The following is a 25,600-nucleotide window of genomic DNA, read 5'->3' on the forward strand; positions in this document are numbered from 1 at the left end:
GATCCAACATCAATTCCTCCATTATACCGTTTATATACGTATACATTGCAATTTAAACTGATGTGTTATTAACAAAGTATTTATAGTTTATAATTATTATTTATAGATCTAAAAACTGCTTTAAAAGTAGTAACAAGTGTACGTCTCTTTCTATATCTTGTAAATTCCACGTTAGTGGTGGAAAAAGCGTTAATCCAATAAAGACAAATAATTATAAATAATATAGAGACTTGTCGGTATTTATTGCCAATAAAAAATTGGCAAACCTTTCTCAGATAAATGATCAAAAATTGGGTCATTTAACAAATCTTTAATTCAACTATGAATGAAAAAATCGAAAAATTAGGAATCATTCCATTTGTGACACGACACCAGAGATAAGTTAGGGTTTATCACAAATTTTTAAACGACAAGCTCAAATAGTTCGCCAACAAAGCAGTATACATAACTCAGTTATAAGCTATAGTTATTCCGTGTACAGATCCATAAACTGAGAAAATAATAAGAATTAAAATTTTGTTGGGTCGTTTACACGTTTACTCACTCTAAAATTGAGCTAGCTATATCTCCCAATGTAAACAGCATGTTATTAGTATGAAACTTTGTTATCTTATACACTACGTTTTATTTAGTTACGAGCTATAGTTAGTATGTGAGTCGATCCTTAAATTGAGAAGTTATTGAGGGATGAAAACTTTTTGGGTCATGGTTAGCTGTGATATGGAGCCTCCGATATCTCCCTATGTAAACAGCATGTTATTAGTATGAAACTTTGTTATCTTATACACTACATTTTACTCAGTTACAAGCTATAGTTAGTATGTGGATCGATCCTTAAATTGAGAAGTTATTGAGGGTTGAAAACTTTTGGGGTCATGGTTAGCTGTGATATGGAGCCTCCGATATCTCCCTATGTAAACAGCATGTTATTAGTATAAAACTTTGTTATCTTATAAACTACATTTTACTCAGTTACAAGCTATAGTTAGTATGTGGATCGATCCTTTAATTGAGAAGTTATTGAGGGTTGAAAACCTTTTGGGTCATGGTTTGCTGTGATATGGAGCCTCCGATATCTCCCGATGTAAACAGCATGTTATTAGTATAAAACTTTGTTTTCTTATAAACTACGTTTTACTCAGTTACGAGCTATAGTTAGTATGTGAGTCGATCCTTAATTTGAGAAGTTTTTGAGGGTTCAAAATTTTTTGGGTCATGGTTTGCTGTGATATCGAGCCTCCGATATCTCCCTATGTAAACAGCATGTTATTAGTATGAAACTTTGTCATCTTATACACTACGTTTTACTCAGTTACGAGCTATAGTTAGTATGTGAGTCGATCCTTAAATTGAGAAGTTATTGATGGTTGAAAATTTTTTGGGTCATGGTTTGCTTTGATATCGAGCCTCCGATATCTCCTTATGTAAACAGCATGTTATTAATATGAAACGTTGTTATCTTATATACTACATTTTACTCAGTTACGAGCTATAGTTAGTATGTGAGTCAATCCTTAAATTGAGAAGATATTGAGAGTTGAAATTTTTTTGGGTCATGGTTTGCTGTAATAAAGGATGTTTATTTATTGAAGTATTCCAGTCCGTCTCACTAACAAGTTCCCAACATTCCACTTTGTCTGTCGAACAGTATATGAAACTCTTTTATATAATGTGTTAGTTTTTTGATGTGGTTATAAAGTTTTATGGTTTAATTATAAAAATGGAATGATAACCAAATAATTTGATTAAAGGAGTTTTGAAAAAAAAACTGGTTGTTACGCCAAATTATTAGTTTTTCTCCTTCGCTAATTTTACTTCTTATAGCCCTTGGGTTAATAAATTTAATTATTTTAGAAACTAATATTTAAATGTGTAAGAATTGTATTTTTTATGAAATAATAATAAAAAAAAAAATATCTGGGAGTCTAATACTACGATGTCTGTGTCTTTAAAGTTGCTGCAAAGTTTGGTTTATTTTTTTTTTACTGAGAACTGGTTTTTTTTTAACAGTTCGTAATTCTTGACTTAGTTTTTTTAAAGTTAAATATTTATGGAAACTTTGCTTACATAAATTTTTTTTTCATGTGTATACATATACATTTATATGTGTGCCTGTCTATATAATGATTTCAACAGTGATTATAGGAACCCTTTGTGTGATTATTTAATATGTATAATACGTATTTTTGTGTGTATGAAGTGTGTTTATTAAAAGTTCTGTTTTTACATTCAGTTTATTCGTGTAATAATGCCGACAGTGTTATGAAACAGATGTCATCGAGATAGTTCTTTTTTTTTTTATGCTGGTATTAAATACAATGGCGGAAAAAGTAACATAAAATTGGTTTCTTTATTAAATAGATTAATCAAAAAATATATATACGAGTATGTTTTACCTTTATCATTGCTAAAGGAAGAATATAAGCTATCTAGCTTCGTTAGCTATTGCGTAGCAGGTTTTTAATTAATTTTCCTATTTTATTTAATGCCTTTAACATAGTAAAACTATAATTTGCATCAAAGAAAATTGCATTTAATTTCTAACAAATGATTGTTATTTTAAAGTGTATTATTCATTTGAAATACTGTGTAGTTACATTAATTTAGCTTTATTTGATCAATTTATATCTCATAGATATGAATTTCAAAGCCACATTATTTAAAGAGTATTGAATTTCGCTCTTCTATACAAATAACTGTAGCTTGTTAATAATACCTTCAACTGTTGTTAAAATATATTATTATCAACGGTAATACCAAGAATGCTAAACGTTTTTATGGGAATTTCGAGTAGACAATGAATGCCTTGATAGTGCCCAAATGCGAGTTAAAAATTCTTCTCGAAGTGCAGATGGAAAATTATTAGAACTGTCCGGTAGGGCAGTTGTATAATGGCTGATCGCCAAAAACTGCACGAAAAAGAGTAACGTTGAAAAACACCCAACTTTGACCATTTTTTTTTCTCTTTTATTATAAAAGATAAAGATAAAAGATAATTTTTATGCATCTACGTAGGTCAAACAGATTTTTAGAAAAAAGTTTTCAAAAATTAACAAAAATCGGCGTTTTAAAAAAATGTTATTGTTGTTGTTGTTGTTGTTGTTGTTACCTTTTTTGTAAACAACGTAGCGCCTAAACGCGCGAACCGATTTTCATGAATGAGGTGTCATTCGATTCGAAACGTCATGTAGATGTGCCTAAACAAATCACCTTTACAAGAACTTACAGTTCAAAAAGTGAAGTACAGTAAAAGCTCCTTATTCGCGCTTCCTTCATTCGCGTTTTCACTATTCGCGGATTAAAAAAATGCGACCCAATTCCTATATTCGCGGAAGTACACTATGATAATAAAAGGATTCCAATAGGTATCCAACCCAATATCCTTTGTAAATGCCGTCAAATGGACTAATAAAAAAAGTAAAATAGATCTTAGTATTACAACTTTGCCTAAAGTATGTTGTTAAATGATATCGCCGAGGACTTTGACATAAGCCGCCTTCGCCGCGATCGGTATTTTTGAGAATGTAAACGCACAGAATGAAAGCAATTTTTCGTGATCCAGCAATAGAAAAAAATGGAAGTGGCGTTGTCATTATGGATCGAAGACCGCATCCAAAAAAAGGGTGCCCCTGAGTGGTCCAATGGTCCGGGTGAAGGCAAAGTATCTTTACGCTCATTTTAAAGAACCTGATGGTAGTTGTAGTGGCAAGTTCAAACTCTGACTGCAAACAAAAGCTTTTAAAAACTGCCAAGCAAGAGAAAATTACAAAATTCTTCAAACCATTGCCTAAGCCTTAAGATAATTAATCAAAATGTTCAAAAACTTCAATTAAATTGATTTTTTTATATATTTTTTATTTTTATTTTGTCAGCTAGGAACGTATCCCCTATAATCCCATATAAATTACCATTCCGTATTCACGGTTTCTGTATTCGCGGCATATTTATGGAACATATACCCCGCGAATAAAGAGCTTTTACTGTATAAGGGTTGATTAAATGACAAAAAAAAGTTCACAAATCAGAAAGTATTATCATTTCATTAGTACTTCATTAATGATCATTAAATGTTGGTTAAATGTCCGATTTTAATGAATTCTCTATCAAATTGTAGAGAAAAGTTAGCTCTATAACTGGTATAAATAACAATGATTTAGTGATAATAGTTACTGTGGTATAGAAAGTTAAATTTCGAAGGTTTTCTAAATCGTTCATATTTCAATCCCTTTATCACTCTTCATATTGATCAGAATTCAATGAATTCTCTACCGAATTGTAGTGAAAAACTTTGCTTTATAACTGATATAAATTTCAGTGTTTTAGTCATAACAGTTATTGAGATATAGAAGGTTAAATTTCAGAGGTTTGTAATTCGTTCAAATTTCAAACCTCTTTATCTCTCCTTCATATTGTTCCGATTTTAATGAATTATTTACCAAATTGTAAGGAACAGTTTGTTTTATAACTAGTATAAATAGTAATGATTTGGTGATAAAAGCTAATGAGTTGTAGAAGGTTATTTAAGGTTCGGTGGTTTTTAAAGTCTATCCAATTTCAAATCTCTATATCTCTCTTCGTATTGTTCAGATTTTAGTGAATTCTTTACCGAATTGTAGAGAAAAGTTAGCTCTATAACGGGTATAAGTGACAATGTTTTAGGTGTAATAGGTAATTAGATATAGAAGGTTAAATTTTGGAGGTGTTGTGAATCGTTCATTTTTAAAACCTCTTTATCTATCTTCATGCTGATCAGAATTTAATGAATTCTTTACCAAATTGTAGAGGAAAGTTTGCTTTATAACTGGTATAAATATAAATAATTTAGTGATAAAGAGTTATTGAGATATAGAAGGTTAAATTTAAAATACGAGTACATCTAAAAATATTAATGAAAAGTTATTACAATAAAACTATTAAAATGGTATCAATGAAGTATTAATGAAATGATGAGGAACTTGCTGATTTGTGTACCTTTTAGCGCTTAATCAACTCTTATACTTAACTATTCAAATTGTAAGTTTTTGTTAAAGAAATATGTATTTGGTATTTACTTGGCTAATCTCACAATCTTTCAACCGATGGAAGCAAAATAATTTGTTAATAATTTTGTAATAATAATAATAATTGCAATTTCATTCTTGTTGGTAAAAAATAAATCGATACTTTTCTAAATGGGAAGTTTTTATGCATTTTATTTAACTTAATTAATTGAAGTAATTAAGTATTCAGTTCAACTGTAATAATTTAATGACTGTTATCGCCGAGGAAGTTACCTGGATCCATCAAATAGGCTGGTTGAGAAGGAATAAGAAAAAGATGTAATAAATTTGAGGAATGAATTGATCAGAGAGGCGAGAGTGAAATATACTGTAATTGGTATACTGTAATTGGTTGAAATAATTGAAATTGTGCAAATTGATTGGCTGTTGATTTTGTGATTGAAATTATCAACGGTATAATGTAAAACGATTATTGTTTGAAAATAATTGAAATTGTTCAAATCGATTTAGTCGGTAGTTTTTATGTTAAATTATCAACGGTATACTGTAATTGGTTGAAATAGTTTAAATTGATTGGCTGTTGATTTTGTGAGTGAAATTATCAACGGTATAACGGTTATTGTTTGAAAATAATTGAAATTGTTCAAATCGATTGGCTGGGTAGTAGGTGTGTGAAATTATCAACGGTATAGCGTATAACTGTAATTGGAAGTAATTGAAATTGGGCAAATTGATTGGATGTTGAGACTATTAATGAAATGATCACCCATTGTAAACAAGTTTAACAAGTAGGTGGAAAAGAAAAACCTAATGTGTTTCACATTTATAATCTAAGTTTAATTGAATAATCATGTCTAAAGAATAAACAAAAATTAACAAAGTTTACAATTTTAATGAACCTATTTTTTTTTTCTATTTCGATAGTGAAGTTAGAACAAATAGTGTTAATGTGGCAGTGTTTTTTTTTTAAAACAAGTGAAGATGTGCTGTGGCAAAGTTAAGGGTACGTCATGTTGTTGGTCTGTTAGCGCAGGGTAAAGTCTGTAAGGCTTCAAGTACATGTATTATTCATGTTTGTGATACAATAGACAGTACAGGTTTTGTCACATATAGCCACTTTCCAACTTATCTTTAACTTTTACATTTACAAAATAATTTTATTACTAACCAGCTGAATTAATTTCATCACTTTTGTATTGTTATTTCTTTCTTTTTTTTTTACTTTTAATAAAAACACCTCTTTTATCGCACTTGCAAATATAGTATAGCAATTTATATCCTACTTAATTCAAACCATTGATTTAATTGCATTCCATTTATATCTATTACTCCTTTTATTTATTTCTTACTTCTCATATGAAGATATTATTGTAATATTCGTTGATAGCATTGTTTTTCATTCCTTCAAAGTTTTAAGTTTCCTTTTTCCGCCTCAACGGTTTCTGTGTTTTTAATTATTGTACATACGAGGGTCGTTTGAAAAGTCCGTGCAAAGTCAGAGAGATAGCTCCACTGGCGCGTATCGAGGTTATGTTTAGTTAGTAGCATCTCTTGGAAGAACCCACACCAAGTTTCAGCCAGATCGGTCTATTTCTTTGTGTTTGGCATTCGTTTGAATCGAGGAAGTCGAGTGATTTTCAAAAAATGGACGTAAAAGAATTTCGTGTGTTGATTAAACACTACTTTATGAAAGGAGACTAAAGAGAAGCTTGATAAACATTATGGTGACTCTGCACCTTCGATTAGAACAGTTTATAAGTGGTTTCAAAATTTTCGGAGTGGCATTATGGGCACAAGTGACGCTGAACGTTCTGGACGCCCTGTTGAGGTTACTACTCCAGAAATCATTTATAAAATCCATGATATGGTGATGGATGACAGAAGAATGAAGGTGCGTGAGATTGCTAGTGCTGTGGGCATCTCGAATGAACGGGTACATAATATTTTGCATCAACATTTGGACATGACAAAGCTATCCGCAAGATGGGTGCCGCGATTGCTCACGCTTGACCAAAAACGAAATCGTGTGAAGTGTTGCAAGGACGGTTTGCAGCTGTTCCAGAAGAATCAGCAGGACTTTAAGCGTCGTTTCGTCACTGTGGATGAAACATGGATACATCACTACACTCCTGAGACCAAAGAACAATCTAAACAATGGGTTACCAAGGGGGAATCTGCGCCATAAAAGGCGAAGACCGTTCCTTCGGCCGGAAAGATTATAGCGACTGTCTTTTGGGATTCGCAAGGAATAATCCTCATCGACTATCTGGAAAAGGGTAAAACTATTACAGGTGCATATTATTCATCGTTATTGGACCGTTTGAAAACCGAGCTGCAAGAAAAACGCCCACGACTGGCCCACAAAAAAGTCCTTTTCCATCACGACAACGCACCAGCTCACACCTCAGCAGTTGTGGTCGCAAAATTAATGGAAATAGGGTTCCAACTCGTTTCACATCCCCCTATTCTCCAGACTTGGCTCCCTCGGACTACTATTTGTTACTATTTGTTCCCCAATATGAAGAAATGGCTGGCGGGAAAAAGATTTTATTCAAACGAGGAGGTGATTGCAGAAACGAATGGCTATTTTTCAGACTTGGACAAATCCTATTATTCGGAAGGGATCAACAAACTAGAGCAGCGTTGGACGAAGTGTATAAGCCTAAAAGGGGACTATGTTGAAAAATAAAAAAGGTTCACCCCCAAAAATTAAGTAGTTTTTATTTTTGCACGGACTTTTCAAACGACCCTCGTATAACTATTTCGACGGTAAAAATATTGTACTGGCTTAGTAGTACTTCTTTTTAGTAAATACACACAACTGGCGACCCAAATTACTTTACAAAATATTCAAATATTTCTTTAGGATTGTTTCTTCAGGGAATAAAGTGCCAATAATTACAAACCTTTCTCGTTGGCTTTATAGCTAGTTAATTTTTCGTCGAGAGTATTTATACCAATAAAATCTCATGACCATTCAAACTTGATTGCAGTTTGATTGGACGCCCACAGGTAAGGTATTCCTTGTCATGTCCAACAAGGCTAGTTTACAACTGAAGAGTTTGGTGTTTTGGGCAAGATACCGCTCACTAGGTTTAAATCTTCTTGGACTATTGAAGAATCTAGAAACATGCACCATATATAGGGTTGGCAAATGGGTGGTATAAATATCAATTTTTTTGATACACAGAATACATTTTAAACTATTATATATTGACCATTCTTATTGATAACTTCTTGCCATCTTTCCACCAACTTCATTATACCACGTTCGTAGAACGTCTGTGGCTTATCGTCGAAAAACCAATCAAAATGTTTTTAAACAGTCTTCTCATTATCAAAAGTTTTTCCGTTCATGGAGTTCTGTAACTATCCGAATAAATGATAATCAGAAGGTGCCAGGTCTGGTGAATACGGAGGATGAGTAAAAACATCCCAGCAGTTTATTCCGAGTGGTCAATGACGCATGCGGTCTGGCGTTGTCGTGGTGGGAGACGACACCTTTGCGATTTGCTAATTCTGGACGTTTTGTGCGGATTGCATGGTCCAGTTGGGTTAACTGCTAGCAGTATGCAGTTGAATCAATTATTTGCCTGACGGTAACAGCTGGTAATAGATGATACCTTTATAATCCCACCATACAAAGAGCATCTATCTTCGGATGCAATTCCGCCTTCGAGCTTGTTTGCGGTGGCTCACTGCAGTGCTTCCATGATCTTTTACGCACTACATTATCGTAGACGATCCATTTTATATCTCCCGTTACCATCCGCTTTAAAAATGGGTATTTTTTTTTACGTTTCCGCAACGAATCGCAAATGGATGTGCGAGTGGCTAAATTGACGTCGGTTAATTCATGCAGTACCCAAAAATTGAGCCGAGAAACGTATCCCAGCCGGCGCAAATGATTTTTGGAGCTCGTATAGTATATGTTAAGTGCTGTTGCTATCTCTCTCACCGATTCGCATGGATCTTTATCGATTACGCCATTGTCATCATCTGAATTAATCTCGGTCGGGTGACCGGAGCGGGGCGCATCATTAATGACAACATCTCCAGAACAGAAATTGACAAACCACTTTTGGCACACGCGTTCTGTTAGGGCATCATCACCATAAACACAACATATCTTTTTATGAGCCTCTGCCGCTCGTTTACCCTTTATAAAATAATAGAGCAAAATATGACGAAAATGCACTTTATTTTCTTCCATCTTTACAGCTACGCAGCAAGCACAATAGTAATGTTTGTTAAACCGGAATCCATAGAAAGGTTAAGCTTAACATAACCTTTCAAATGAACAATCGAGTTCTGCGCTTGCGCCGAAAATAAAAAAAGAAAATCGGAATGAATCTGTACCAAAATAAAAACCGAACGAACTTATTGGCCAACCCGATACATATGTAACCTAATTGTCCAAGAATGTGCTTTCCACTTTCTTGCCGTATTTGTAGTATTCAGGGAGCAAATAAGACTTGGCAAGGCTGAGTTGACTTGGGATGAACTAATTTGAAAGGATGACCTGTAAACTTTCTTTTCATTTGTCAAATTATTTTGCAGAATTAACTTTTATTGAAACTCTTGAATACATTGATAATCTGTCATTTCGCAAAAGGCATTTTTGGCGCTGGGCGGTCACTTGTTCATTTGTAGGTATTACAAAGCAAACATTATTTCTATTAAACGTGAGTTCCAATCTCGCTGACCGAGTGAATAAAACTTTTTTACAATTAATTTTGATGTATTTTAAATTCTTTTAGTTGAATCTAGTTGTAAGCTGTAACATTTTGGTCTTTTAACAAATTTATAATTTCTACCTTGCCAATCTCGCTTGATGGTTCAAATATTCAACATCCTTATCACAACATGTCTCCCGGCGTCTGGTTTTATGTTACAAGCTAATGTTTTTATTTATTTTTTTTTTTTATTACACAATTGGTGTACAATTTCGTTTAAATTGTTTCATTTAATTTGTAATTGCTTTTATCAAGTACAGTGAATGTATTACAAGTTATCGCAGTTAGCTTGTAGTTTATTTCACTGTTACCTACCTTTCAAGTTGTAACTTTATATTCTGTCTGAAAGCTAGCTTTATTAGTTAAATTCACATTTGACTTAATTTGCAATCACTTGAACTGTTAATAAACCTCTACAGATTTAATTTAACTGTTTACTACTTCAACATTTTAAAACATTCAACAGATATTATTGGATATCAAAGAAGTTCTGCAACACATACATACGTATCTTGGTTGAGAACCATCAGTGAGGTATTTTCGTTTATCTATCCTCTCCCACTGTTTATCTATTATAACCCTGTGATTCATTACTGGTATTTATTCTAGTATGCAATCAAATAATGGTTATATATTCTAGAAGTATTTATATATTATTAGTATTTTCATCTGATGTAGAAATTACCGTTCACTTAACCACTGATTGCTTGAACTCTAATCTTCATTAGTGCAATCAAGAATCTGATTGATTCAAGTTTAGATGGCATTCTTGAAGAATTCAGCTTGTGCTCCTTTGTGATCATCCAATTTTAGTGTACCAACTCATTATTAAAGTTTTTATACTTAACGAGTATGTACTCATTTTTATAATCTCTTTAAAATGCCTACTTACAGCTTTTATTATTATTGTAGAAAAGGTTGGTTAATTCGCTAAGCGGATCGGCCAAATCCATACAGATGGATTTCTATTGATAGCAGAAATGTATTGTAATTTATTTTAAGGTATTTTCAATCTCATTTGTTAACGAAGTTCTTATTAATGAATGCATTTCTGCTAATTTAGCTCTAATAATTTATATTATCCTCATGGTGGTGTATGAGAATCTAAACTCAATTGGTCTGCTATTTTGAGCCAGGGAGTGCTGGCCCTCCATTTCTTCTAAAAAATCATCGCCTACTGAAGATTCGATTTGACAACTCTACAAGCAAAACTTCTTATTCGCATGTAGCTTTCCAAACAAAACTGAGTATTTTTGAGTTGTTTAAATAGATACACCTTTATTTTTGGTAAAGTAGACAATAAATATTTGAAAATGGTTTTGTTTCAGAATCACTAAAAGTGTATAATGGAGTTATAATGGAGATATCTGCTGATGAACCTACAGACATATAAATTACTGCAAACAGACATATAAATTATTAACTTCATTTACTAATACTTTTCACTGCATTTTACACGCATTTTTATTCTGCAGCAGATAAAGAATACAAACTTATCTTGAATAATTCAAGCTCTGTACGACAGAGACCATCTTCTACTATCATTCCTCATCGTTCCAAAGAAAAGAAGTAGACTTGTCATGGGATGTTGTTCTCTTTGCTAGTTGCACCAGTTGCATTGACGGCTCCAACGTTTACACAATGTTTATTGTGTCTTCACAAGTACGTAGTTGACTGATGATAGTTTTTTTTGGGAGGGGTTTAACCAAGACCCAGGCAAACTCTAGCTATTTAGAGTTGAAGATACGAGGTACATGGTCCCATTAAGGCTTTAGACAGTTTCGGGCTATTTTTTGGCCCAATAGATATACTTAATAGATATACTATAAAATATACTTTAAAAAATAGATAAACTTTACTTAATTAATAAATCTTAATGATATCACAAATAACTGGTATGTAGTTTTCCTTAGTACCAATCACCGCAAAATCAGCTATTTAACAAACGTTTCATTTTGATCATGTTGGTGTTGAATAAATCGAAATCAGCGGGTAGATGATTAACTTGATCCGAAACTCTTGGAAAATAACCGAACTTACGATAATTAGTACCATTAGTACTTTGAAGTGATTCAAGCTTGTTGACGTAAGTTTTCTGATAAGGAGACCATAAATCAGAGCAGTACTCTGCTCAAAGAATAGGTCGCACCTATTACTTTGTAAAGGACTATTATGGTTCTGACATCTTTAAAGTTTCGAGTAGATCTAGATATAAAGCCAAGCATTTTATTTGCCTTTGTGACTATGGAGTTCATGTGGAGGTTAAATGAAAGGTTAGCACTGAACGTAACACCAAGGTCCTTCACTACATTAGATCTAGTTAGAGTTGTAGCATGACGAGAATAATCGAAGCTGGTAAACGTCCGACTACGATGATAGGATTACTACCTTACATCTAGAGATGTTTAGGCTCATATCATTTTCATCACACCAAACACTCAAGCTATGAAGAGAGTTTTGGAAGAGGAGAAAGTCATCCGCAGAGTTAATGGCAGTATAAATCTTTAAGTCGTCCGCAAAAAGCAGAAAGTTTACTGAATTGAGACCTTGATAAAAATTTTGAATAAAAAAGGGCCGTGTATAGAATAGTTTGTAAGTGCAATTAGATCGATTAAATTAGAAAATTATATAATAATTACAATTATTTAATAGAGAAGACATGGAATTTCAGAAGAACCTTTACAAAGGCAAAAATAAGATGCTTATATTCTACAATTTCGAGAATTTCTTTCATTTTTTCCGTATACTTTTTGCTTATTATATTATGTTCAACAAGCATTTTTTTAGTGTAGCATATTTTGGTAATACAGATATAACATTTTAGATAACTGTAAACAATGAATGAAGCATTATTTCAAAAGTTTATCTCTGCAGCATAAAGTTTTATCTGAAGTGGCGACATGTTCTTGCCCCTTGTATCTTTCAGCATCATTCAGTACTTCATAAATATCCCATACCAAGCCACATCTGACATCCTTTTATATACTTTAAACTCATTGTCTTTATCTGATATGTTTATCTTTTATTTATTTTTTTTTTTAACTTTATTTTCACTACTGCAATACATTTTTGCAACAAGTGAAGCGAACAAGTATGGTGAAACGATGGAATAAGAGCTACTAATATTAGGCATCCCGAGTTTTCTGCCATCGTGACTTAGTTCCAAATAAATTCTTTGTATGAACGTGTAGCCCTAGCGTTTTTGAACAATGAAGAGGGATTAACTTTAAAAAGAAAGAGCCAATCATCTTAGCTCCCTTAAAAGATCTATTGTGGCTCCCTCAAGGCCAGGGAATGAATGAATATGTTTCATTTGCTTGGTTTTGTATTCAGGAACACGAGGAATTTCACTGACAGCCGTTCTTATATCACATTACATAAACCCCTTGTTAGACCCCATCTTGAATGTGGTTCAGTAATTTGGAGTCCATTTTGCAAGGTACATATGACTTCTATTGAGGCTGTTCCAGAACAAGTTCTTTCGATGGTTTGGCTTGCCGTTTGAAAATCCCTAAAGAAACCCGTTATCCATTCCGATCTACAGCTCACTCTCAATATTCCTCCACTTGCCACCAGAAGAATTTATTATGACCTCTCTTTCCTCTGCAAACTTCTCCATTCTCAAAATTGACTGGTCCTTACCTTCTTTCTCTAATTTCTTTTAATATCTCATCTCATACTACACGACATCCTTCTCCATTCAGTGTACCGTACTGCAAACATAATTACGTTTTTTACTCTCCTATCTTTCGTACGATGCGAACAGCCAATCATTTTGACTTAGATTTCTTTGGTACAGATATACAAAATTTTCTAAATAAAGTCAGATGTTTCTTTGAACTATTTGTATTGTATAAATTTGTATAAAAATCTCTAAAAGGTAAAATAAAACGCTAAAGCCTAATTATAAACCTAAATTATAGACTGAGAACTATTTGTATTATTTATGTAATAATTATTGTTGTTTCTGTAAAGTAGATATTGATCCGTTTTTTATTTAAAAATAAAATAAACAATTTACAAGAATAAGGTGATCATTCAGACGATTGCAACGGAGAAATTACTCACCTATGTGCTAAGTGCATTCCATTGCTCTGCTGATTTCTTTAAGAATTCTGGTTTGATGGTTTGATTGCCTTTGTACAGAGAATACTTTTATGAAATATCTGAATTTAAATTACTAAATTTAAATTTTACTATGTGTAATTTAAATTTACATTTAGCCTTTACTAAAGCATTGAAATAAGTGTAAATTATGTGGCCTGAATTGTTTAATGAGTGAAACGTCATGTAAATTTATCACACAAGCAAGATCTACGTGCTTGCACTTTACGTTTAAATGCATTACAACTCTCCATTATAATATGAAAGCTTCATTACCCATTTACTTGTCGCTGGTATGTAATTAGTTAAATCAAAACATAATGGATAAAATTTTCTGTAGAGTTCCATGAAATGATTTAATTTTATTTCATTTGAAGTTTATGTTTGAGGTTTTTTTTTTTTTTAGTTATATATTTGTTTTTAAATGTTGTTTTTTTTCAATTATTTAAATTTATTTGATTTTAAAGTTTCAATTATCAGTTAATTGATTTGAATACATATTATGTACTTACAGATGGAAGTGTAGGAGCAAACATTCTCGGCCCAAAATTAAGAGTCGTCCGAGAGGGTAGCAGTTTGACTTTGCTATGCCATGTTAGGACCAAGTCTGGAAACAGTTATAAAGATACTCACCGGCCTCCCAGACTGGTTGATTGGTTGCACGATGGCAAAATTATTTTATTTGTAAGTTGATTTTATATTTAAAACAAATAAAGTTTGTAGATTTTGTGGATTTTTGTAATCCGTCGTGCCAAATCCTGAGCAATTCTAGAGCTTCAAGTTGGCATGACTGTGCAGTGTTGATAGTACCTACACAGGATTTCCTCTGTCAAGCCCATCTGTTTGTCATCTTTGGTTAGTTAGCTACATTATTATTGAACATTTTTTTTTAAATTTATTTATTTACATTGAAAAATTTATCAAAATGTATAGCCTTGGTTATATTCCCGTCAGGCGAGTTACCACATTTAATACAAAAAGAAAAATATAATGAGTAATAATAAGGTTATATAAATATAAGGTTATATAAAAAATAAACAAATTAAATTTCAAATTTTTACATTACAAAACAGAAACAGTAAGTATTAATAGTAATAAAATTATAAAATAATCCCTTTAATAATGCTCAATCTATGGTGATATGCATCCCGAACATAGGCAGCAAGAGCCGACCAATCCCTACCATTCATTATCTGCAAACAGTCAAATGTAAGAAGCGGCGTTCTGCCAAAATACCTGAGACGCAAGCCATTATACTTGGGAGCACTCAGTGATGAAGTTATGCAAGTACTCCAAGAAATTCCAAAATTACATACGGGACAGTCTGGCGATCCGTCTGAGTTCCAGAATTTGTAGGTTAAATTTAGCATTTCAGATCTTGTTTTTGATAATATATTTAAAATTTTTAGGAGTTTGAGAAAAAAAAAAAAATTATTTTTGAAATTAAAGGTTAGAAACTGACAGAGAGGATGAGAGGTACTATTATTGCTTTTATAATAAAATTTGTGTTCTCTGAGGCAAACATAGATTTCAAAAGTATCTCAGAGAGATCACCAAATTGTTCCGTCAGACTTCGTTAACAACAATACCTTGCGTTCCCAGAAGAACTAACCAATTGTTAAACCATCCTAACTTAGTTTTAATCATTGCCAAAACCAACCTCTTTACAATTCAGACATTTCAAATAAAACCTTCTTAATGTACCTGATATGTAAGCGATACATGCTTAGTTAGCTATAAAGACTGCAGAACAAAAAAATCCAAAGGTCCTTTTAAATCATTTGGCTTATAAAGTAGTTCCTTCTTTTTAGAGGTTTTATCTTTTTTGTGGCGGACTAACATATATTCCAATTCTCTGGAAGCAAAATGAGTCAATGCTAATAATTTGTCTCTTAAACATGAACTCTCCATCTGTGACTTCCTTTAAATCCATAGATTACTTGCATTAAGATGCTTTTTTCACACACAAACTTTAATCATTACTCTCCCTTCAATGGCTACTCCTAATTATTATTGTTCATGGAATGAAAAAGAATTAGTGAGCCTCTTATTTCAATTACAAGCGGAAATTCTACTATAAGAGGAGTAAAAAAAGTATCTTCTGCCTACAATCGAAGACAATGGAAAGACAGCAAGCTACAAGAAGCAAGGCTAATTGTAAAGAATTGTAGCTGGACAAGGCAATCACGGGCAGATATCAACTTGAACAATCCTTCTCAGTAGATTAAAAGAAAGATAAATAATCAAAATAAATCCAAAGGCGAATCAATCACATCATGATTAACAATTAAATGAAGGATTATGTGATCTGTCGAAAACTACGGGGAAGGATTTGACAAGTAAAAAGGCTATTTTAAGTGTTGAAGACAATCTTTAAACAAATAAATAGCAGGAATGAAACCAATATTATTTCGGAAATCTTAATCAAGCAAGAAATTATAATTATAATAGAACATGTTGAACTACAATTGATTTTTCCACTTAAACCCATCTGGACAAACTGATCAGAGCTGTATTTTCTGGTATTACCTTGTAATCGTCAATTGAAAATTAAACCATTTTCTTGTGGCTAATTTCAAATCTTTGGTTAAAACCTTTGCAAGCAATGCTAGATCGTGTCTTTAGGATAACCGGAATATGGCCTGAGAGGGGGGAAACCACTTCCAAGTTTGGTAAAGTCAATTTTTAACCAATGTCACGTACAACGCCCTTGGTATTCTTTCAGACCAGATGCCTTTGGGAATATTCCCAATTGTTGTAGTTAGGAAAAGTTTTGGTTGTACCATATGTTGGCAGAAGTTACACTTGAACGACTTATGTTCCACACTCTTTGGTACTTTGCTTTAAATCAGGAAGACAAAGAAATCTTGTATAAAATTTCTATTTATATGTGTTCCCTGATTCAAAGCATTTGTTTCAAATTTCATAAAAAATTTGGGGCAATTTTTATTTGATGATTTATTTTATGGAATGGAAAGTCTGCGCAATTCTTTTAGTTTCTGAGACTGTTTTATCCAATCCATTTCTTCTTTTATACTTAGTTGTTTGGAAAGGAACTTTATTCATTCCCGTCTTGGTGATCAGGGGAAGAAGTAATGATATCTTTCACTTCCCTGTAAGTAGTCAAGGTGGGAAATGAACTTTTCGTAATTGAGCATTACTCTCCTAATTAGATGAAGCTAAATAACTTGCTAAGTAAATACTTATCTCCCACTTTCCATCTCTAAGAAGATTTGGATGGCATAGACACAAAGAGCCATTCGAAACTTGATGGGCCTCTGCAGTGTGATTTCAGAGAAAATGAGGGTGTGTATAATTGGATGTTGATCTAGATATTGACGAAGATACGAAATACGATCGCGCACATTAGTAGCTGTGATCAAATACCATCAGGAAGAAGTTATTTAATGGCTGAGTAGAAGTAAAATAGATTTACTGATAATGTTTTAAAAGTAGTAGTGACTTAGAATTTTCTGAAATTTCTTGAATCTGAGGCCTATATTTTTATTTAAGCTTATCAAAATAATGGTAAACGTGAGTTTTGGTTGAAAGACTGACATAAAAAGAACGCCTACTAATTTTGCTACAGTTAGAAAACTAATGAAAAATATTATTTTTAATTTCAGACTGAAAGAAGTGGAGTAAATGTCCTAACAGAAAAGGATGGAATCGATGTTAGCAGTCACTTGACGCTTAGTTCGGTCAAAATGTCTGACACTGGCAACTACACATGCAAAGCGTTCAACGCTGCGCCTACATCTATACACCTAGAAGTAATACAAGGTTGGTGAACGCATATCCATATCGGTGGATATGGATGTCTGGTACGACATCCTTCAAAATTACTGTAAAGAGGGTGAAAATTAGTTATTAAAAGAAATTAATAACATTACGAACAACTTTCTTTGCACAACAAACAGCTACAATGTGTTGGCTTTTAGAAACTTCTAACACGAACCTAAATGAACAAAACGACTTTTTCTAGTAAATTATTCAACCAAAAATTTGTTTGTATAAAAAGATTATGGAAAATGGAGGTGGCATTTTCAAAACAAATATCTTTTTTACTTTACTTTACTCAGGCGACTCCCGAAGGTTAGCTGCACGGATCTTGCCTCTCCAAAACACTCTGCCCAGGCTGTCCCTCTGCAGGTCATAACCTCCTGGATGCACTGCTGCCAGTCACGCCTCGGTCGGCCTCTAGGGTTCTATTAAAGGTTGGTTGCCACTTCCAACATCTCCCAGGCCATCCGTTGACTCCCATTCTCTGTTTGTGTCCGTACCAAGTTAAAGCTCTTTGGTAGATTCCGGACTATTACATCGTCGTCCACTTCCATGAGCCTTCTTATTCTTTCTGACTTGTTGTGCTCTTGAGCATCGCACCGACCTTCTCCAGAAGTCCCATTTCAACAGCTCTAAGCTGTTGCATTTGTTTTTCTTTGGGATAGCCCAGGTCTCGCTCCCATACAGCAATATAATCTCCACGATGGATGTATAAATTTGCTTTTTCACTGCCACTGATGTATATGGATTCCACAATACGGAATTCAACATTCTTATGGCTTTTCGTCCACTTTGAATACGGGATTCTATATCTTTATCTGAGAGGCCATCCTTCTCAAAAACAGAACCCAAGTATTTACTCCTTTCCACTTCCCTAATTGTGGATCCATCTGGATGTTGGATATCTTTCAACTGATCCTCCTGCTACCATATATTCTGACTTATCGAAATTGATTTCTAGCCCCCAGGATCTATATTCCTTTGCTAAAAATATTTAAATAGCAAAAAAGTCCGTAAAAAGTGATATATACATTTAGTAAAGCGGTACTTTGGTTGAAGGGTTTTGATTCAGTCCAGGTCCTCTGAATCTTCAGATAGAGGGCCTAATCTGAATATAAAGCTTCAGCTTCTTGTAATTTTTACTTTTTTGAAATATTTTCTTCACAATTACTCAGAGATCATATTCTAAAAAATCACTTTTTCGAACTAAGGAGACCACAAAACATTTGTGATGAAAACTAAAAAAAAAAGAAAATCTATAATTTGACGTGATTACAATTCATTCCTTTCCCATTTTCATGAAAACTGATTCGAAAACCCATTTCCATTCTTTCACTGAATGTTGAGTTGTAAAGACAAAAGGAAACATTAAAAGTTCATAACAAAAGAAAACAGAGACTGTTATAAATTGCACTTCGGGTAATTGCTGAATTCTGTTTTGTTTTTTTTTTAAATGCTTATTTTATTTAATCATACATACCTATTAAGATAGTATCACAAATGTATCTGAATTATAGATTTAAATCAATACATGCCCTGCGAACCTGTAAGAAATATGACTCCAGTGGAGGTTTACTTCAAGTAAAACTTCACTTTACTGATTGGAAGTTTACATTGAAGGTAGGCTACGTATGTAGGCGAACGGTATTTCAGTCTCCTAGGTAGGTGAATGGTTTGGGTTAGTAAATGAGAAAAGTCTTTGAATGCGTTGGGTGGTTACACGCGGAGACATGGCATTTTTTATAAAAAAGGTTTTTAATAAGCTGTCGGATAAAGAAATTTTATGCCAGTAAGAAGGGTTAAGTTTAATACGTAGGACGGGACGCTAGAAATTTTATTTTCTTTTTCTTTTTGCGTAATATTTTCTGGTTAATATTGAATGTTATTATGAAGAATTGAATATGGTAGGAGTTAGAATGCTTGGTTGAACCCCAAATCTAGCATGAGTACGTTCAAAGAGAATATATTAAAGTTAGCTTCTATTAAAAGAACCAACATATAAACGTTTTTAACAATATATTGTTGAAACATCTATAAAATCATTTGCCTACCTTCAAATAAAAATTGACTTGTAATAAAACAAATAATGATCGAGTGAAAAATTGAATTATAAAAATCATAAATTATCCAAGGTAAAAAACTCATCTATAAATGTGTATTTATATAAAATAGATGAGACGAAAATTTAAAGCCAGCTCAAATTTTTGTAATCTGTTTATAATCATGATCCATAGATGTTAAGTCAGGTATGACTGTGGTTTTTTGTTTTTTTTAAAGGAAACTTAACGTTCATGCATCTGTAAATTGCATCTTAAAATAAATATCTACTAACCTGTATAAAGGTAGTATTGGCAAAAGACGACTTACCAAAATAAGAGAGTGAAAAGCAGCAAAAGTGGCAACTTGAGGCTATGATTGAAAGAAATATGTCAATAAAATTGAATTGAATAAATATATACATAAAATAAATACAGAAGTGTAAATGTATTATACATTTTAACCTTATAATCTAGTGTAGAAAGAGAAAAGTTAGGTGAGGATTGGAATGCAGGGAAAAAAAGAAGTGGTAAAACCTGCAGCTAGTGTAAAGTGTTAGAGGAAGTATATGTTTTAGTCTTCTGTGTCTGTATGTTGTAGAAGGATCTGTAGGAGGCTATGTCGCGGCAGAGAGGATTAGGATGGCAGTCTAGGATGGAAAGGAGTTTGAGCAGACGATTTTGGATAAAGGAGTGTACGGAGATAATGGATGCAGTCTCGTGGAGAGTCTGTTGCGAGTCTGAGAAATTTGTTTTGCGTTATCTGAAGTTTCTTGATGTTGCTACTGACTACAAGTCCAGGCTCCAGGTGGAGCAGGCGTAGAGCAACATCGGCCTGATGACTACTTTGTAGAGGAGCAGTTTGTTGGTCACACGTCATTTTGGAGTCACGTGAGAGAAGAGGAAATAGTAGTCTTTTTAGTCCAGTTTGTCTGCGTTTATTTTGTCCTGAACGTGCGTAGTGAAAGTCAGTTTGTTGTCTAAAGTTAGGCCTAGGTACTTCACATGGGTAGACCACGGAATGAGAGTGTTAGTCTTGTCGTGGTTAATTTTAATTTTCCATTTGCTGCAGAATTTTGTTAGTCTGTCTAGTGCAAGAGTAAAGTCTGTTGGTGATGGTGTTCGTTCTCCAAGATGACGTGTAAAAGGCCACGTCATCAGCGTACAAGGCAAGGTTGAAATGAGTAGGTTGACAATAAAATTAGATGTCAGCAATTATCTAAAAAGAAAATTTTATTTACATTGGCAGAAGGACAAACGCCTAACCTGGAATCTACATAGTTGAATTAAACGGAAAGAACTAAACAGACGATTCAAACTTCTCTCTAGACTTCTCGACAAACGATCCAAACTTTCATTAAACATCAAACGACTTAACCACGCCATGATACATGAAACCTGCCTGGACTTACGGGAATAGAACTTTGGGGCTCAGCCAAAGCTTCCAAAGTCTATAAAATCTAAACCTTCCAGTCAAAAACACTCCGTAGAATCGCTAATGCTCCTTACTATGTCTCTAACTCTACCTTGCACCGAGATATCCTTGTTCCCTATGTTTCGGTTGCTGCAAGAACTCGTTACGTTAAATTCCACTCTTCAATTTCCTTACAAGTAAATCCTCTAATTTCCTAACTTACTACATGGTCAGGAAATCCTCCAAAACGGTTGTAGCGCAGGTGGCCATGCGATCTTCTTCTTAATGAAGTAAGTGCCAGTGCACAATAGTGTTCATGGATTCTCCCTTCATGCTACTTGTGTATTTTATGTATCATAATCAGCAGTAATTATTCCTGTAATATACTGCAGTTGAGAAAACAAATAATGTAAAAAAAAAAAAAATTAAAAAGTTAATACCTTGGGAAATCAGAGGTAATGGAAGTAAGAGATGGTGATAGCTCGTCTGAGAATCGGTCATTCACGCATAACTGATGTGTAGAGTAGAGATGCAGCCCCTGTGCGTAATAATTACAATGCACCCCTGACAGTGAAGCATCAATTTCTATTCTAGATGAAGATTACTAAACCCCTAGAGAGAATAGAAGTTGCCTACAGAAATGACCTGAACATTATTGACAGTCTAATACAGAACTTGAAAGATATTCATCTAATTGTTTTTTAATTGTTAGGTATTAATTGTCAGTAATTTTTAAGTAGTTACTTTTTTAAAGTTAACTATTGCTATAATGTAATAGTGATTGCATATTTATCAACGGAGGTTTTCAAATGGTTATAGATATGATAGGAAAGTAGAAGAGCATAATAACGAGGTGTGGCTATTAAATAACGAGACTGATGCTGCTACAGAAGAACTATGCATGCGCCAAATCCTAACGACCGACAGCTGTGCAGCGCAAAGCCTTCTCTTTTGATTACAGCGTCTCACGTGTTTGTAGAGAAATCTGTCTGACCGGAACCGTCGTTTGTGTAAGAGGTGTTAGTTTCGTTTTGCCGAAAACATGATACTACGCATGTAGTAGAGCAACGAATTGTCGTGAAATTTCACATGAAATTTGGTAAAACCGCTACTGACACTTATCTTTTATTAAAAAAAGTTTATGGTGATGAACGTTTATCACTTGCGCGAGTTTTTAAGTGGATCAAGCGTTTCCAAGATGGCCGAGAAGACGTCGGAGATGATGACCGCCCGGATCGTCCTTCCACTTCCAAAACGGATGAAAATATCGATTATAATTAATCAACATTGAGGTGCTTGCTCAATTCCGTGAAAGAGTAAGGAAAAAAATGACCTGATTTATAGAAGAACAAGTCATGGGTTCTCCATCAAGACAATGCGCCGGCTCACACTGCATTGTCTGTCAAGACGTTTCTAGCCAAGTACAACCTCCCAGTTTTAGGCCATCCGCCTTATTCTCCTGACCTGGCCCCATATGACTTTTATCTGTTCGCCAAAGTCAAATCTGCATTAAAAGGAACACGATTTCAGTCTGTTGAAGCTATTAAAGAAAAAGCGGCACGCTTCATGCAGAAGCTGACAAAAAAAGACTTCCAGCACTGTTTCGAACAATGGTAAATTCGCATGGAGCGTTGTAAGGATAGGGGAGGGGTGTATATTGAAGGTGATAATAACTAAATATGGATAAATTTAAAATAAAATGTTTTACAGCAATAGTCTCGGTATTTAATAGCCACACCTCGTATTGCAAAAATATAAAAGCGCTCACTTTTCACTAACATTTCTCTCTTTTGTCGGGAGTACCTACATCTAAATGGCTAGCCAGTAGAGTCAACTAACATTCGTTGAACAAATAATTGATAGAATAATTGTTCCAGGTTAAAATCACTTTTCGCAAGATAAATTAGTATCTATTTCTTCAAAATTCGGCGTTGGGTATGAGCTCGTACATTTTTTCATTTTTCATAAGCCTCATTTTGTGTTTTTAATTATTTATCAATGACATTGCTATTATAATCTCATCTCGGTAAATATTTTTAATACAATTTTTCCTATCTCTCTCTTTAAAACAATAAATTTAGTGGCTTGGGAGAAAAATTCGTTCTAATTAAACAACGTTAGGTCGTAAACTGAGAGAATTTTTTTTCAAAATATCATTAAACATCATAAAATAATCGAACAAAATTAGATATTCAAAATAAAAGTTACTTGTAAATAGTGTTTATCAACATTTCGTGGAAGATTTGCGAAGTTTATATAGGCGCCCTTGCATTGTAGGAGTAATGTTAAACGTTATTACACAAAGGCTTCAGTAAGAAAACTGCCCTCTATGGCCTCCAAAACCTTGGTAATATACTCAACAGTTTAACTAGAAGCCCTCTAAGAGTTTTACTCCTGTGGGAAGAACTGAAGAAACCAACAGCCAATTAAATCAATAAACCCTAACAATTTCGGAAGCCATTTCCAAGTCTTCTCTACTTGGAAGAAGGATACCAGTCACGGAATGTTCCGTCCTAGTTGTTGGTGACTTACAACCATGGAAGTGTCTTTCCAACGATAGCTTTAATGCTCCTTCGTCGGTGATAGTATGATTGTCATCCAACCTTTCTAAGGATCAATCTTGGTACATTGTTCTTTGGACAAAATTTTTCAAAATCTGGTTATTTCTGGAAGTGTTGTAACTTCCTCACAAAGCTTCACACTTAGCTCTCCTGAGAGCAACCTCATATTCAGCAAGCATATTCTTATAGGCTGGCCAGTCATTTTTTTTTTTCGGCCCTAGTCAGGAGTCTTCGCGTTTTTGCTCTAACCCGAGGGAGACTAGCATTACACCAAAGCATCTTCCAGTCAGGAGGCCTGTATTAAGTCAATATCTTCTATCTTTCGGACCCTTTGACACAGCTCCCCTGCACGACATTCCAAGTGGCCAAGAAAGGTAATCTGGTCGTGGTTCACTAAATTTTAGGTTGAGTTAATTAGGCCAACCTGATGTATCCTGCAGTAGATAGATCTGTAATCCTCTCGAGAATGGTGTCCAGTCCACTTAGTCTCTCACTAACGCGGGCTAAGGAAAATGTATCTACTTTCAATAACAGACTTGTCAAGTTCATTCAAAAAGATTTAAATAACACGAAAGAAACATACATCCCTAGAAGAACTCTCCAAATTGAGTTACTGCAGGAGCTGCTCCAAATACTTTGTTTTAGATGTTTGCTTAGTTGGCCAGAATTATCGGCGACTCCTGCGCTTCTGCATCATTCGCTAGATTTCTCATCTCCTGTGTCAGCGAGTCTCCGAGTTGATCATTTAGAAGATAGCAGGTGTAAATCATGATCGCCTCTCTTGCACTTCCCTTTATATGAGTTCTTACATATCTTAAAGAACAATGAATTTTGGGTTTTTGTATAACTGAAGCCAGAGAATTCTGGCAACCACCTATATTTTTATATAAGTTGTCTCTAACCTTCAGAAAATTCAGTTACTTTAACTAAGATAAATTTAAAAATTATAATTCAAAATATTTTTTGAATAATTACAATATGGGAAATAAGCCACTTATTTTAATGAATGAATGAATTTTTACCTATTATACAATTAATATAATTTTCGCAGAATAACAAACATAAACATTGCTTACGCCATGAATATTAATGTAAGAAATGGATTCGATCCAAAACCACAACTTCAACGAATCTGGGTTAAAAAAATGAAACTAATCAATTTGCTATTTTTGTTGTTTATTTTCTAACTTAATTGTCTCTAGGTGAACGAAGTGAAGCAATGCAGGGATCCTTGTCAAATGCTAGCCGATTGGTTGCATCTCTACTGATGGCAATTGTAGCTGCATCTGTAACAATACTGTAAAATAATCAACAACACGAAATCGCCCATCAACTATTTGTTTAATTTGTTGAACAAGTTCTGGTTTTAATAACTCGTAAATATTCTCAACTTAACGATATTCTCTTTTCGGTAAATTAATGATAGGAACACCATTCTTTCTAATACAGTTAAGGACTGTACACACTTCATATTTTGTATTTTTAATTATTTGTAAATAGATTTGGTTTTGGACATATTGTATTTTTCTATGTATTTAGTTTTATTATATTGTAAATAATGTAAATATACATGATTACTTGTTATACAGCCTGCTTTTAATTTGTAAAACCTTTTATTCGTAATGTCCAGCAGACATTTGTTGCGAGTCACCGCTAGTGAAAGGTGGGTCGATTTTCAAAAAGCAATCAACGTAAGTTACCTCAAACAATCTGCTAGCTGCCTAGTTTTTTTTTATCCTGCTAGTTTCCAGAAAGGCAAAGAATTACCAATAGTTCCACTCGCTAATCGTCACCATGCATTGCTATTTCCTTTTAATTCCTCTGGAGCCACGTTACCATAAATGATCTCTGCTCATCCAGGATGCCTGTTATCTCTTCAAGAGCCATTGAGAACCTTTCATTCATGTTTTCTGATTTACTGATATTCTTTAGTTTAATATTGAAAATCAATAGCAACTTATCGATG

The 25,600-nt window shown here is 33.7% G+C and overlaps 1 protein-coding gene across 2 annotated transcripts in view; it reads left to right on the top strand.

Moving 5' to 3' along the window:
• Positions 1-25,218, top strand: part of LOC141457220 (zwei Ig domain protein zig-8-like) — a 275,027-nt gene extending 249,809 nt beyond the window's left edge. For both annotated transcript variants that reach the window (XM_074133885.1, XM_074133886.1), the window contains 3 exons: positions 14,355-14,524; positions 17,467-17,623; positions 24,837-25,218. In XM_074133885.1, coding sequence (XP_073989986.1) covers positions 14,355-14,524; positions 17,467-17,623; positions 24,837-24,937 — 428 coding nt within the window. In that variant the 3' untranslated portion in view covers positions 24,938-25,218. The remainder of the gene's footprint in view (positions 1-14,354; positions 14,525-17,466; positions 17,624-24,836) is intronic.
• Positions 25,219-25,600: the final 382 nt, after the last annotated feature.

Source organism: Rhodnius prolixus, unplaced genomic scaffold, assembly GCF_049639745.1.
Source record: "Rhodnius prolixus isolate KJV_2025 unplaced genomic scaffold, Rpr scaffold_10, whole genome shotgun sequence".
NCBI classification, from domain to species: Eukaryota; Metazoa; Arthropoda; class Insecta; order Hemiptera; family Reduviidae; genus Rhodnius; species Rhodnius prolixus.